The sequence below is a fragment of the Pezoporus flaviventris genome, unplaced genomic scaffold (genome assembly GCF_033815535.1).
Source record: "Pezoporus flaviventris isolate CSIRO_AGI_PZ_B2104156 unplaced genomic scaffold, CSIRO_AGI_Pfla_v1 ptg000131l, whole genome shotgun sequence".
NCBI lineage: Eukaryota > Metazoa > Chordata > Aves > Psittaciformes > Psittacidae > Pezoporus > Pezoporus flaviventris.
Genome location: NW_026892679.1, coordinates 2,096,032 through 2,110,698, shown reverse-complemented (window position 1 = coordinate 2,110,698; position 14,667 = coordinate 2,096,032). Strand labels below are relative to the sequence as shown.

At 40.5% G+C, this 14,667-nt stretch overlaps 1 protein-coding gene across 4 annotated transcripts in view; it reads left to right on the top strand.

The window, feature by feature from the left end:
- Positions 1–5,857: 5,857 nt before the first annotated feature.
- Positions 5,858–14,667, top strand: part of RASGRF2 (Ras protein specific guanine nucleotide releasing factor 2) — a 280,188-nt gene continuing 271,378 nt past the window's right edge. For all 4 annotated transcript variants that reach the window (XR_009747680.1, XM_061478726.1, XM_061478725.1 and 1 more), the window contains exon 1: positions 5,858–6,289. Coding sequence is in view for 3 of the 4 variants with exons in the window: in XM_061478726.1 (XP_061334710.1) it covers positions 6,005–6,289 (285 nt within the window). In the remaining variant the exon portion in view is untranslated. The remainder of the gene's footprint in view (positions 6,290–14,667) is intronic.

Genomic DNA, 14,667 nt, shown 5'->3' with positions numbered 1-14,667 from the left:
CATCTAAACAGATTCATTAAAATGGTTTTCAATGTATTGCATCTGTACCAAATACAATGTTCTCATAAAAAGGCATTGTCTCAGAGATTTCACATGGTCTTGAGTGCCCTGCAATGTCTGATTTCTATTAAGAGAACAGTGGATTCCACTTCCCATAAAGCTGATTTTTATGGCATATGGGTCTGCCTACCTACAAAGTAAGGTGCTGTACTGCTGAAAGCTCAGCTGCATAATACATTAAATGTTTCTTTCAAGGTCACTGTAGGGAATGTTGCTTCTGGTTTATCAAACCTGTTGTATTGAATTATGCACCTCAGTGGCAGATTATTTGCAGGCTTTATGTCAGATGATTAGAATTCCCTGTATCAGCATTGAGCCTCATAAACATCACAAATTCTTCTCAGGGTTACTTACTTATTCCAGATGGCACCCACTGCACTCTCTTCCAATCTTCCAATTTCTTTTTTTCCAAGAAATAAGGATACTTTAATATTTTACACATTTTTCCTATTTTTAGGCCAATATGTGAGATTATCTTGACAGAATAAGCAAAAAGTGATTTGCATTTATACTCAGTTCACATTGAATAAGAGGAAATTTTATCCTACTCTGTATTTTTAATTCTAAAGTTGTTTTCCCAGTTACTAAGGGCTTTCTGAAACTTAATCATATCCTGGTGTCTGCTGAATCCTTTACTTGCAAGAGCTAAGAGCTCGGTTATCAGGCTGTTTCTCTTGACTCACATTTGGAGAATATTATTAAATCTGTGTTATGACATGCCAATGTCTTTGGAACATCCAAAGTACCAATTTAAGGTATCTCCCAAGAATGTCAAGACAGTTTTGTGCTTTGGCTATCAGTGACCCGCAGGACAATACTTTTCTTAAGGATACTGCACTAATCAAAGGGTCTGCAAAATTCGCATTACACAGCTGTCAGAATAGGAAAAAAAAGGGAGTAATCTCTGCTAACTTTGAGCTCTGACAGTCATGCTTTTGTTAAGTGAGTATGTGTCTCAATATGAAGATTTTAACCATGTGAAAGAAATTTTAAAATTCTATTTTCACTATACTTTGCATCAATCAGGAACTTAGTGTATGTCTATTGTATCTTTATTATATAAGTACCTCTGGAGATCTGAATTAACGGAGTATGTCTGCATAGCTTTAAAATTTTGGTCAGCAACCTGGGCGCTGGCTCTTCGATTTTAATCCCAGCTAGTGAACTTTTGCTCTCTCCAGAGCAAAGGAACCAGCTGAAAATAGGCTTAAGAAGAAAAGCTGCCTTTCCTTTCTTCCCTCTGTGGTTTTAGTGCTGGTTTGGACTACAAGCATGTCTCCATTCAAAATGCTGCTTTCTTCTTCAGCATTACCCTTGACCTAATCCTTTTGCTTTTTGTGCTGCATTGAACTGACTTTACCTGACTTTCCCTGACTTTCCCTGACCCATATCATTGCCTACCAACCCCATTAATTTCCCACTGTGTATAGATCTCTTTCTTGCTACTCCAGATTCCCACCAGGATCTCTGCAGCAGATTTCCACCGCTTTACCAATCATCTGGTTTTCCAGCCTTACCCAGCAGCATCCTCTGTTGCTCCCAAATTTCTCTTCTCCATGACAGTTCTTCCATAGAATGATGAAATCATAGAATGGCTAGGGTTGGAAAGGACCTTAAGATCATCTAGCTCCAATTCCACTGCCATGGGCAGGGACACCTCACACTAAACTATGTCACCCAAGACTCCATCCAACCTGGCCTTGAACACCACCGGGGATGGAGCATTCACAACTTCCTTGAGGAACCCATTCCAGTGCCTCACCAACCTCACAATAAAGAACTTTTTCCTTATATCTAACCTGAACTTCCTCTGTTTAAGTTTGAACCCATTACCCCTTGTCCTATCACTACAGTCCCTAATGAAGAGTCCCTCTCCAGCACCTTTGTAGGCCCCCTTCAGATACTGGAAGGCTGCTATGAGGTCTCCACGCAGCCTTCTCTTCTCCACGCTGAACAGCCCCAACTTTCTCAGCCTGTCTTCATACAAGAGGTGCTCCAGCCCCCTAACCATCCTCATGGCCTTCCTCTGGACTTGTTCCAACAGTTCCATGTGCTTTTTACGTTGAGGACACCAGAATTGTACCCAATACTCTAAGTGAGGTCTCATGAGAGCAGAGCAGAGGGGCAGGATCACCTCCTTCGACCTCTGCTGAAATCTCCCACTGACAGCAGTGGTCCCTTTGTTACCCTTTAATATGACAGTAAAAATTCTTTCCTCCCTGAGATTCCTGAAGGAAGGAATCTCATCAACATTTATTCCATGACCTTTCCCATATGACTGAGGGGTATGTGTAGTCACATCTCTTCCACAGGAAGGCTGACTCCAACATCTGCTTCTAATTGCTAAAAAAAAATATTAGTAACCATGAGGAATGAATTACCATGATCTGGCACACACAATGGCTTAAAATTGGTTAGCCAAGCCAATTTCCCCCACAAAAAAAGTCTAGATAAATAGAAAAAGCAAATCTTCTCAAATGACATGAAAAGCTAGATTTTGCAAATACAAACTTGTTTGTAGTAATTTAAAAGGAGAATCATAAAAGGCAAACGACATTTACATGTACATAAGAATAGTCTGTTATTTTCAAGATAATCAGGATTTAACAATATCAGTGATGTGTAATACGTGTTTGAAAATTTTTCTGCTTTATCAGATAACAGATGAATGTTATTTTGAACATATTTTAAACATCTTTCAAATAGCTATATCATGCTTTGTGCCTTAGAAAGTGAACCATTATGTCAGCAAAATTGTGAAAGTAAAATCACAAAAAGGATATTAGTTCAGTTCTACTTTTCAGATGATATATATAAGGGAATATATAGATATATTCTTAATGAAACCTAGTTTCTTCCCCATAAGATATTGTAAAACTGTTCAGCAACTTTACAGAATTATTTTGTACTTGATATATTACCTTGAAATGATAAGATAAATAATGATTTACAGTCATCTCAAATTACTGACAAATAAGCATTCAAAATGAGTAGCAACACATAGCAAATACATAAGAAGCCCAGACATAAAAATGGTAGTGTAACATCCTTTCCCCATTGCTTTAATCAGTTTTTACTACTGTTACATTAATAATACTTTTTCCAAGGTGATTTTGAGAACAGAGGCCTAGATTTTACATACTTTCTGAAATAGATTTTCCTGTCACTCGTAAGAGTGACAACTCACTGACATGCCCCCCAAGCTCTCATGGTCACTTCTGGGTCAGAATCAACAATTGCACAGTCATACAATGCTATGAACCCTGCTGTTTATGACAGCTCTGAACAATATGCAATGAATTAGTTCCTCATGGAAATTTCAAAGTAGACATAAGCTAAATGTGTTAAATTAGCTTATATGTGACCACAACTTTCCACCACAGTTTCACAGAAAGCTCCTTGGGTCCCATAATGACACAGCTGTTGGGAGTGAGGTTTTATGAATGAATCCCCTGGAATGAAAATACAAAGAAAGGAAAACGTTAATTAAGGAGTATAGAAAATAAAGGGGACTGGTGTGCTTATGTGTATGTTCTTTTCTTCAGAGCCCTCTACAGAATAAATCACATCAACAGATTCCTTTACATCTGTTTGCACATACAATTCACCCATGTTCATACATATGAATTTGTCCTAGAATTTCTTTAAAAAAAAAACACAACAAACCACAGACAATCCCTTCTTTATTGTTGGTGATAAAGAAAAAAAAAACAAACATGTGTTTAGATGTATTAGATAGTATATATATACATAGGTATGTAATAGATAAAGTAATAAAAACTAGGTTGGACTTGTGTAAGGATGATCAAGTAATTAAGAAAATATCATTAAGAGAAAATCATACTTTGAGCAGTAAAGCAGAGGAATTAATGACAAACTGAAGGTTACACAGTCAGCATTCACTGTAGCAAACAGGAACACTAAATGCCTCGTAATTCCCAGGATTGCTATGCAATGACATATTCAAGACTTTCAGCTCAGGAAAAACGCATGTGTGCCTAGGAGAAAATTATGTATTGAAAGGAAACCCTTTCTTCCTTTATTTTGTAGTTAAAATTTAACTCCTGACATTTCTTTTTACTGTATGTCTCAAGTTTTGTGGTAGAATAGATGGTGCATAGTCATTTCTGATTTCTGCAGAAGCTTTATTAATGTACAGATTATGTAAACTGGGACAGAAACTTGCAACCTTATCTTGGCAAAGACAGCATTTGGTTGTGATATACAATGTGCTTACCTTGGAAAGCACTGACTCTGCACTTAGTGTCAAGTATCTGAAAACTCTTTTGAGTCTCAGACTGCTTTTCCCTTGTTTTTTTCTGCCTTGCCATTTACGTGCATCAAGACATACGATATCCCATGGAGTTTCACACACTGAATTAATACTGCCTTGGACAGTGCTAGTTGAGTGAATTTCAAATAAAGATGTACTGTAAGAAGCAAGAAAGCGCAGTTACTGAGATGCATGCATGTGAGTAATTTCATACACACAAATCCCTCAAATGACCTCCAACCCCTTTCCACAACCTGGACTCCGATGTTCTGTGTTAAGCTCAAATTTCACTGTGTGAAGCCACAAACAAAACAAGTCAGTTCCAGCGGGATTTGTGCATCTGTTTTTTCTGACAGAAAGCTCTGTTTGCAGAATGAGAGCCTTAAAACTCCACATGGGTCCACAGTTCCTGTAAATAATATTCCAAATCATAGTCACTCACTGATATCACATGGGGAATACTTTCTAACTCGTTCTGTGCATTGTACAGCTCACCGAGTATTCCATTTTCACATTTTTGTTCAGACAGCTAGTGAGAGAATGAATTTTCTTTCTCACTTGTAAGACTTGATAAAGCAGAAGAGACATATCCAAAATGCATTTATAAATGAAAGAGTTTTCAAATGCCTTTTTGTGAAAGAACCTTAAAAGGAAGTTTAAGATATTTGGTAAATTACAGGCACAGAGTCCTCTACTTCGTAGAAATTTCTCTATTGCTTATGTCTTACGTGAAACAGTTCTTGATACCAGCTCCTTTGTCAGAGCTTATTTTTTAGTATTAAGGTCTTACCGTTCCTCATTCTACTGTCCTGACTGCAGAAACAGAACCGTGCCCGCTTCTAGCCTCGCTAAACTCAGTGTAAGGAGTAAACGTACAACAGGCTGTCTGCAGCCCTCGTCGGGTTACTCGTTCTCAGCAGAGATGCTGGGGAAGGAGTGGAGATGCAGGCTCCCCGTGATGAGCCCTGCCGACAAGCTCCCCTTCCTCACGTTGAATAAACGTCAGTAGCGGGTTCAAAGCAACGTGTTTCTGGCATTTCAGTTGGATTTCGCCTCTTGCTTGTGCTTTAACACACAAACACAGCCACCGACTCCCGCCACCGGGCTCAACCCAGAGCTGCCTCTTTCCAAGATTTTCACTCAAAAGCATCAAAACCCCCACAAACTACCGGGAAAACAACCGCAAAGCCCCCAAATCCCGCAGCGGCCAAGCTCATCGCATCTGACCCCTCATCATCTTCATCCCCATGGTGCCCCGAGCTTCCCCCCCGCGGCGGGCGAGCGGGAGCTGGCAGAAGGAGGGCGCGGGGCTCTGCAGCGGCGACTTTGCTCTTTAAATCGCTCTCCAAAGCGGATTACGCCTGATCCCTCCGCGTCACACCGGAGTTTGCTCGGGAAACGGGGGGGGAGGGGGGGAGGGGGGGGGGGAGGGGGGGGGGAGGGGGGGAGGGGAAGGGAAGGGGGAGTGAGTACCTCCCTCCTCCCGCGGGGCTCCGGGGAGGCGGGGGGAGGCGGGGACGAAGAGCGGGGACGAGGTTTAACGGCGGCCGCCTCCGAGGCGGGAGGAGATCTGAGAGGGCGGTGGTGGGGCGAGGGGAGCCCGCGGAGCGCGCCAGCGGCGCAGCCGGTATAGCGGAGGGTGCCCGGGGCGGCAGCAAACTGCAGGGCAAGATGCAGAAGAGCGTGCGGTACAACGAGGGGCATGCCCTGTACCTGGCGCTGCTGGCCCGAAAGGAGGGCACCAAGAGGGGCTACCTGAGCAAGAAGACGGCGGAGACCAACCGCTGGCACGAGAAGTGGTTCGCCCTCTACCAAAACGTGCTCTTCTACTTCGAAGGAGAGCAGAGCGCCCGGCCCGCCGGCATGTACATGCTGGAGGGTTGCAACTGCGAGCGGGTGCCGGCTCCCAAGGGATGCGTCGCCGTCAGCGCCAAGGATGCTGCGTTGGATAAGCAGGTACCGCTCCTCACGGCTGCGGGGCGGGAGGGATGGAGAGAGGCGGCCCCGGGGCAGCGATCCCGCGGTGCTGGCGGCTGAGTGGAGCCACGGCCGTCGGGGCGGTCGGGCTCCCCATAACCCTTTCCCTCGGCAACCTTGAATCCATCTCGAAGAATGGTGGTGGGTGCTCTATAGAGCTCAGGCAGGGAGGTCTGTGCCACTCCCGAAAGAGCATCAATTGCTCAGAAAGTGGCAAGGGCAGTGGTTTTCCCACCCCGTCTAATGATTCTTCCTTCTCACCGGACTTTTTAGTTGCCACTGCCTGCCCACCTTGTTTCAGTAGGGTGCCCCAAGAGTAGCATCTGGCAAACAGGGTGTTTTATCATCTTGATAATGACACTTCTGCAATACAGCTACACAATTCCAACCAAACTCAATAAACAGAGTGTGTGAGGGCACAAAGTACCAAAACAGCATATGGGGGACTTCAAGCAGCCACCGAGCCCATTCTGCTGTGGGGTTGCTGCTCATCCCAGTGATGCTGTGGGGGGTAATGAGATCTCAGCTCTCCCTTGGGAACCCCTCCAAGGGCCAGGCTGCTGGCAGGGAGTCAAGGTGTGAGTGTGTGCTCTGGTTTAAGCGTGTGCCTTTCAGGTTCTTCTCCAGACAGGTGTTGTGAAGTTGATGGTGCTTGCAATAGGAATGGTGTCGCAATGCTGGAGGCAGGAGGCAGATCCTTCATGGTTTTGGGTGGGTGAGGAATGCTGAAGGCTCTGGTGGGATTCATTCACTTGAGGGGTGGCAATTAATAGTTCATGAACTGTCAAATTACCTCCCGCCCAAAAGCTGATCAGTTTGACATACACATGTCAAACCAGCAAGGGGTTAAATACTATCTGTGTATTGCATAACAGTGTAGCAGAGGACGCTGTAGTTGTTCATCGTAGATAGAGATTGGGTATCCTAACCACACACCTCCTATTTACACCATGTAAATTCTTGATCTCACTTGCTGCCTGGTTGAATTTGTTTGAATCTTGCATGCCCTAGCGTCTCTCTTCCTGAACAGGAGAAACTGAACAGGTGTCAAACTGGTTTGGAAAAGTTTGGGTAATTCTAAGGAGAGTGGTTTTGAACTGGCTGCAGGCATTTCCTGCTGATTATGAGGAAGAGACAAAGACTTAAGTCAGCCTCTGAAAACTGCTGTTTGCTCTGTTAGAGTGATAATTTTGCAAGGAGAACTCAGAACCTGATCTCATGTTTGTGCTTTTTTGCCCTTTTGCAACAAATGTTTGTGTGCTTAAGCAGTCTTTGAGATGGTGCATAGTTCGGCAAGTGAACTTTGGGATGATTGTAGTTATGTCATATTCATCCATGACATTCTTGCTTGTTGCTTTGAAGCATATTTGTATAAGCAATGATAAATGAAACATTGGAGGATTCCCTAGATGAAAATAAACATTAATATTTCCTTGTCTGCTTTACATTGGCTTAGTGCACTTGTTTATTGGTAGTGTTGTTAAACTACGGCTTGACTAAGAGAAATGTGTGAAAACAATGCCTTTACATATCTGTTCTCTGGGAATCTTAAATAGTGCTTTTATAGTGATGAACCTTTGAGTTGTTTGTAATTACGTTTAGTAGTGAAGAGACAAAATAATTGGAGGGTTTGAAACTGAATTTTGCTTTGCTTCAAACATCAGCTATGTTGATGTTCTTAACAATAGCAGTCTGCTGTCGAAGAGACAGAAGAACACTTAAAATTTTTTTTCAGGGGATACTATTTTGAATTTTGGAGGCAGGCCATCAGAAAATATCATTTTCCTGTTCACCTTTTTCTTGATGCAGAATAAAGCTTTTGAGTGTCAGTAGTTTCTACAGATGTTTGTTCATTAAAGTGCACCCTTATTTCTATATTCATTTAGGCACAAACCTTAGCTAAGGTGTACAGGAACCTCCCTCAACAACTAAAATTGATCAACCACAAGAAAAATGATAAATATTTGAAAATTAAACATTTAGAGAATGTGCTCATATTCCTACAAGTGTAAAGGAATAAATTGTGAGCCTTCAGTTTTTTAGCAGAGGAAGACAAAGTCATTTTAATCAGATAATAATGAAAACTCAGTGTTGTATGTGATAACTACTGGCAGTGTAAAAATGCTGCCTAGATTTAATTTGCTTTGATTTAATCACACAGATGTGTTAATGTCATGAAAAGTATTATCTTTATGCCAGTTTTTGAAGAATCAGATCTCTCTCCTCCAAAAGAAAGAGATGAAAAATAAAAATAAACTCTTTTACTTTGGGTTTTATTTACCTAGGCAATTTAGACATTAGAGTGATATGTGTTATAGAATTATGCAGATTATGGAAAGAGAGAAAGAGAAATTAATCACATAAGAGGACTTCATCAGCATCCTTTGAGTGGAGTAAGCAATACATTTTCTTTAAGTTACGTAACTGAAGATTATGGAGAATTCATGCAGAACAAATAGGTGTTGTTTTCCTTTGTTTGCGGATCTTTTAATCTTCCAGTTGTTTGCTTGTCAAGAACTGTGCTGAGAAGTTGTTAAGAGTACAGTGCAGAGAGCAATGGAGCTGTACTAGTTGTACTTCCCTACACAGGAGACCGTATTTCACTCAACACGTGTTTAGGTTTGGGTATCTGTCTCCCAACAAGCTGAATGATTTCACATTCAATCACTGCTGGTGCTCTTACGACCTTCCAGCAGTCTCTTATGAGGGGACATTAAGTATTACAAGAACTGTACCACTGTGCTGTGGAAGATGCCAAATGCCATCATAAGATTTGCTGTAATTATTAAGAGCTTGGAAAAAAAAATTGCAATGACAGAACACACTTTTTCTATCTTTTCCATTAAGATATTAGTATATTTCTTTTCCTTCAGAAGGATACTTGCTTCAAAGCAAATTCATTTAAAGGTGCAGTATCTTTCTTGGTATTAACAAACTGCGTAATGCATGAATCAATTGATAGTCTGGGAATACGGGATCAAGTCAAGTATGTTGCACATAGTATTATTTTTTTTTTTTAAAGTATTTTGGTCTTGCTCATATTTTAAAAGAGTTTTGTAAATGCCGAACAGGTGTTGCTATCTACTCTGATTTCACATTCTTGAAAAAAAAGACAGAATTTATTGAAACAGAAACAATGTGGAAGAAGCTGAGTTTCAAAACAGCTTCTGTTTAGGAGATGAATTAGAAGATTAAAATACTACATGTGGAAAGCTTAAATTCTGGCATCAGTTAAACAGCTTCTTCCTGCAGGAGCTGTAGGCTGCAAACAAGTGCAGCTCCCAACAAGTTCTCTACTGTGACAATGACAGACTCCATGAAAACGAATTTCATTTTTCTTTCAAAAATCCTGGAAAGAGATTGCTTTATCTCAGTGAGTGTCTAGTCTCCCTCAGAAGCAGACTGAAATGCCTAAAACGATTCTTTCTGCAGTGTTTCATAGCAGACTGGCACTTGCTCACAGTTTTTCTTAAGAGTATTGGAAGCAAGAGTGTAGAGGAATGTAAATATTATTATTGTCTGATTTGGGAGGAGGCCTGTGTGTTTAGTTTCTTTATAACTGTGGACTGAATACATGGAAATGTTCTGATACAATTATTAATGACTGTCTTAGTGTATTTAAGCTTGTAAATGTTATATGATTTGAGCAGAGACTATTCTTTGTATCTTGCCTGCAATAATCTTCCTCCCACTTAACAAAATTAAATGCAGTATTAAGTCCTTGTCCCCACAGATTAACAGAATCCAATTATTTTATCTTTTTCTGCTTACTGTAGCTCTGAATTTATTTTATGAAGGACATGGTGATTTTGTGGTGTTTGAAACCTCTCTATTCCTTGAAGTGATAAGGCAGGCATATGCCACCAACAGCTTTTGCTGCACCTCAATGCTAATTTAGTGTATATAAAACCTAGCAACAGTGCTTAAAGGTTGTTTTTTTTTTTTTTTTCCCCTGAAGATACAATGAACTAAAAGTTAATCTTTTTGCTTTTATTTGGAGAACCCCACTCCACATTGTTCAGCATCTGTTACGTGTGTTACATGTATTATATCTGTTATATGTGGTAGGTGACTCAAGAGTGGTGTTACCTTTTTGGCAAGAAAATTCGCCACCTTTTGTCCATAATTGTCCACCTTTTGCTTACATGTGAGCAAGTAACAACCTGGGATGTTCCAGTGCAAAGATCCAACAGAGAAGCCCATGTTTTAGAAATCTCCTGCAGCATTTAAAAAATAATGGATGAATTTGTCTTCTCAGTATATAAGAAGAAAAAAGGTTGGCTTTTTTTTCTTAATTTTTGGGTTTTTTTGTGTGTGTGGTTTTTTTTTTTTTTTTACTTCAACAGAAGGAGTTAATTAAAAAAGATGGCTAGTGAGAAGATATTAGTGCTATTTGGATTAGTATTTTTTGGCAAGACCTTCTCATGAAAGAGTCTTGCATGAAGACATCTTTGGGGTAACTAGCTCTTGTTTTCTTTCTCAGGTAACCCCTGCCCTGCCACTGTTGTTTAATCACTGTCATGAGGTAATGTGGGCGCATTCAACAAATAAATGGGTTCAGACTGTTTTGGTATGCATTTAAGAAGAAAAACAAGTCACTGACTTTGTGCTTAAGGCAAGCTGCATTGAAGTGCCTGCCTCTAGCTCTTCGTGCAGACCTCTAAAGTGAATTTACAGTGTGCTTTCTGTCCTAAGGCAAAAAGCAGTAAATAAATAGAAAAGTATAACCCCTGTGGTCTCTCCAGGGACTGAACTTTGCCATTTAATGGATGTTTGTGCTTACCTGCTTGCTTAGTAATGAGCACATTGTGGGAATAAGAACAGAAAATTTCATGACCATCTTTATTGCTCTTTTGCCCAAATGTAAGCATTTCATTCTACCTCTTGAAAATGTATGTTTCTGCTGTAGTGTTCCGAAATGGGCTGTTTGTAACTATGCAGAAATGAGGAATATACCCAGCTGAGAAGTGAGTTACAGGTAGATCTAGTTTATTTTTGACATGTCTTCCTCTGGAAAGGTTAGTTGAATCCAGACAGACGTAACTTAGAGGATATTGATGCCATTGAATAGTTTAATATTAAACCTTTGTCTACTTTAATCCATATCAAGTGACTTTATAGAATCATAGAATAGTTGGGTTGGAAAGGACGTTAAGATCATCTGTTGTGGGTAGGGACACCTTGTCATAAACCATGCTGCACAAGTCTCTGTCCAGTCTGTGCTTGAACACTGCCAGGGATGGAGCATTCACCACTTCTTTGGGCAGCCTGTTCCAGTGCCTCACCTCCCTCACAGTAAAGAACTTCTTCCTTATATCTATCCTGAACTTCCCCTGTTTAAGTTTTAACCCATCACCCCTTGTCCTATCGCTACAGTCCCTGACGAAGAGTCCCTCTCCAGCATCCTTGTAGGCCCCAGTCAGAAGCTGGACAGTGATCTGTTTTCTGTTCTCCAGTGTGTGTCACACTTGAGGGCAACAGGCAACAAAAGACACTGCCTGAATATCTTAGTCTAAAGAGTAAGTAAAAGAACATTGGGACTGATGGTAATAAGATTTTGGTGAGACAAAGTATTAATGAAGAGAAACCACAGGGTGAAGTTCTTAACATTTCTCTGCAACATATTGTAATATCCTGAAATATTACAGTATGCTTTTACAGAAACACATACTCCTTAATTAAGTTATTGAAAAATAATTAGATCCCAAGGCAAATGACATTTGTCAAAAGCTTATTTGTGGAGTTGCTGGGAAATCCTAACAGGTTAGCTAACAGGTGACATATCAGCAAATGAAAGACTGGAAGCAAGTTAGAACTAAATTAGAAATGCATCCCAAAGCACAAAGACCAAAAATGTCACACAAGCATTTATCATTTAATAATAATACGTTTCTTAACCTTAAACATCACATGAAGCTATGCAAGGTGACCAGAATCTACTACATACAGCAGTGTAGCTTACACCAATAATGTGAATACTCAAATTGCATTTAAAATAAAATATCATAACAGTTAAATATTAATTCAATTCTTTGACTAGTCTTGTAGTCAATGCTACTTTGTTTTTATTTTGTCTCTTTTATTGGCAGAGTTGCATTGATTTGTCTTGATCTGTTTAGTTCCTCAAATGTAAGAGGAAATTTGTAGAAAACAAATTCTGAGCACAAAAATAGCAAGTCAGCCTCTAACCTGAATTGTCAGTCTCTAGTCTACTGAATAATTATACTCCATTTATCTTAATTTGCCTTTATTTAACTTTAAAAATAGATTTTGCTCTTCTTCTTCGTCACCATCTGAGCAGACTGCTAAGGCACATACCCTGTTTTCTGGTGGCATGCTACCCATATTAATTTCTTGCCATGTACCTGAATAGCAGATCCAGGCAGAGCTTCTATTTCTATAGTAACGTGACAACATTATGACAGTATTTGTATATCGATATATTATGCATTACAATGTCACCGTTAGTAGTATAGCAGCATTTTTTTGATCCACTTGCTGAGGATTTTTCCATCCTAAGAATCTGCATGTGCAATAAAAGCTGTCATGGTTCCTCAGCTTGGCCACATATATTATAATTACCAGTCCTCTTTTGCCACTTGCAGTATGCATGCATTACTGAGTAGCAAGGACATGGCCTGCTTTGATGCAGCCTATTATGGCTCCTCGTGTATATGTCCATAATGCATCTTGAGCAACAATGATGTCCAACCCATATGGTAGTGCATAATACATATAGAGAGAGCTGATTGCTGCAGGATCCTCTGCCTGCACTGCAAGTGGGGAAATCTAAGTAGTGTCCCACCATGTGATTTCCATGTGTACTGGAGCAGATTCACACCAAGAAGAACTCCTTTGGTGCAGTAAATCATTAACATAGACCTCATGCAGCTGGTGAAGATGGCAAGGTCTGAATATATCAACCCACTGCTTTTGCCTGCATGCAACAGATTTTGCCACTAACGGTAGCACATTCTGCTAGGTCCACCACATCAAAGCAGGCTTGGTACCACAGCTGCTGTGGATTCTGAGGCAACACTAACCCGCTTTTCAGTGTGAATGTTCTAAGCATTCTCACTTCATGCTTCCCAAAGTAGTGACGGACTGGCCAAATTTAGGAACTCTTTCATAGATCTGCTGTGGGGGAAAAGTGGGGTAGATTTTGCCTGGATTGAAAATTTGTCAGTGTTTGCTGCCTCGTTCATCAGACACAGATTCAGAGAGATGATGTCACCTGCCTGTGAGTTGAAGGAAAATGAGATTCCACAGAGTACCTTTTTTTTTTGTTCCCCTTTTTTCCTGTCTAACAGCCATTACTGATGCTGAGGGTTTTTTTAACACTGTGCCTCTGCACTAGATGTCTAGGAACATATGCTTACAATCTAGCTTCCAATGTTTTTTGACTTACTAATCCCATAAGGTTTTCTGTTTGAGGTACAGCATCGGTATATATAGAAGAAGCGGCTTTCCCAATTCAATCCAGTTATTTCAATATCTGCATTGTATGTTCCATGAATTCAGAACTAACTTGAATTAGTGGAAGCATTTTACTGTGGCAGATCAGTTCCACTATTTCTACTGTAGCTATTGAAAAGAGTATGGGATTATATTCTACCATTCCTTTGGATGGCATTCTGGAACAGTGGTGTTTGTCCATTTTTGCCTTTTGAGTTTTTGACTGTGGTATTTGAGTGTGTATGGCTGTAGCCTTAGATTCTGAGATTTCCCGTGCTGGATCCTAAAACATACTATATTACTGCTGTTCTCTGTTTGATGTATTAGACATATGCAGCATCTTCACGTGTTGGAAGTTTAGGATGATTGCAGGTGACTGCTGGTTCTTTTTTTTTCTGCTTTCTGTTCATTTCCTTTCCCTTACACGAGTAGTTTCTCTAGTTCCAGCAAATGCCAAAGGTTTTATATTCTTCTCTGGAACTGTGGAGACTGTGTTCAATGACTTGTACAGAGTCTCTCTGATATCCTCCAGGATGAAATCAGAAATTTATTTTTAACCCTGTGGATTTTTAGATGCTGAGGCAAGACAAGAAAATTGCAACCTTCTTTTGTACTCGTCATTTTCTCTTCCATTTGGCACTTGAAGAGCTATGTTAGAGAAATATTAAAAACGCTTGCTCCTAATAAATCTGTCAGAGAGAATTCAAAATTTATGGGCCACCTGCAAAGCTCTCTGAAGAGAAAGATGGAGGAAATACTGACAAAGGCTGGAGGCATCCAACACCGATTCTGCACAGTATCCTCACTAGTCATGCAGATAGTTGGGTGTACAGATGAGAGGAAGAACAGTACTAAAAGGCATTGAGGTGTTAACAGTGCTGTTGCATCTTGAGGTTTTTTTC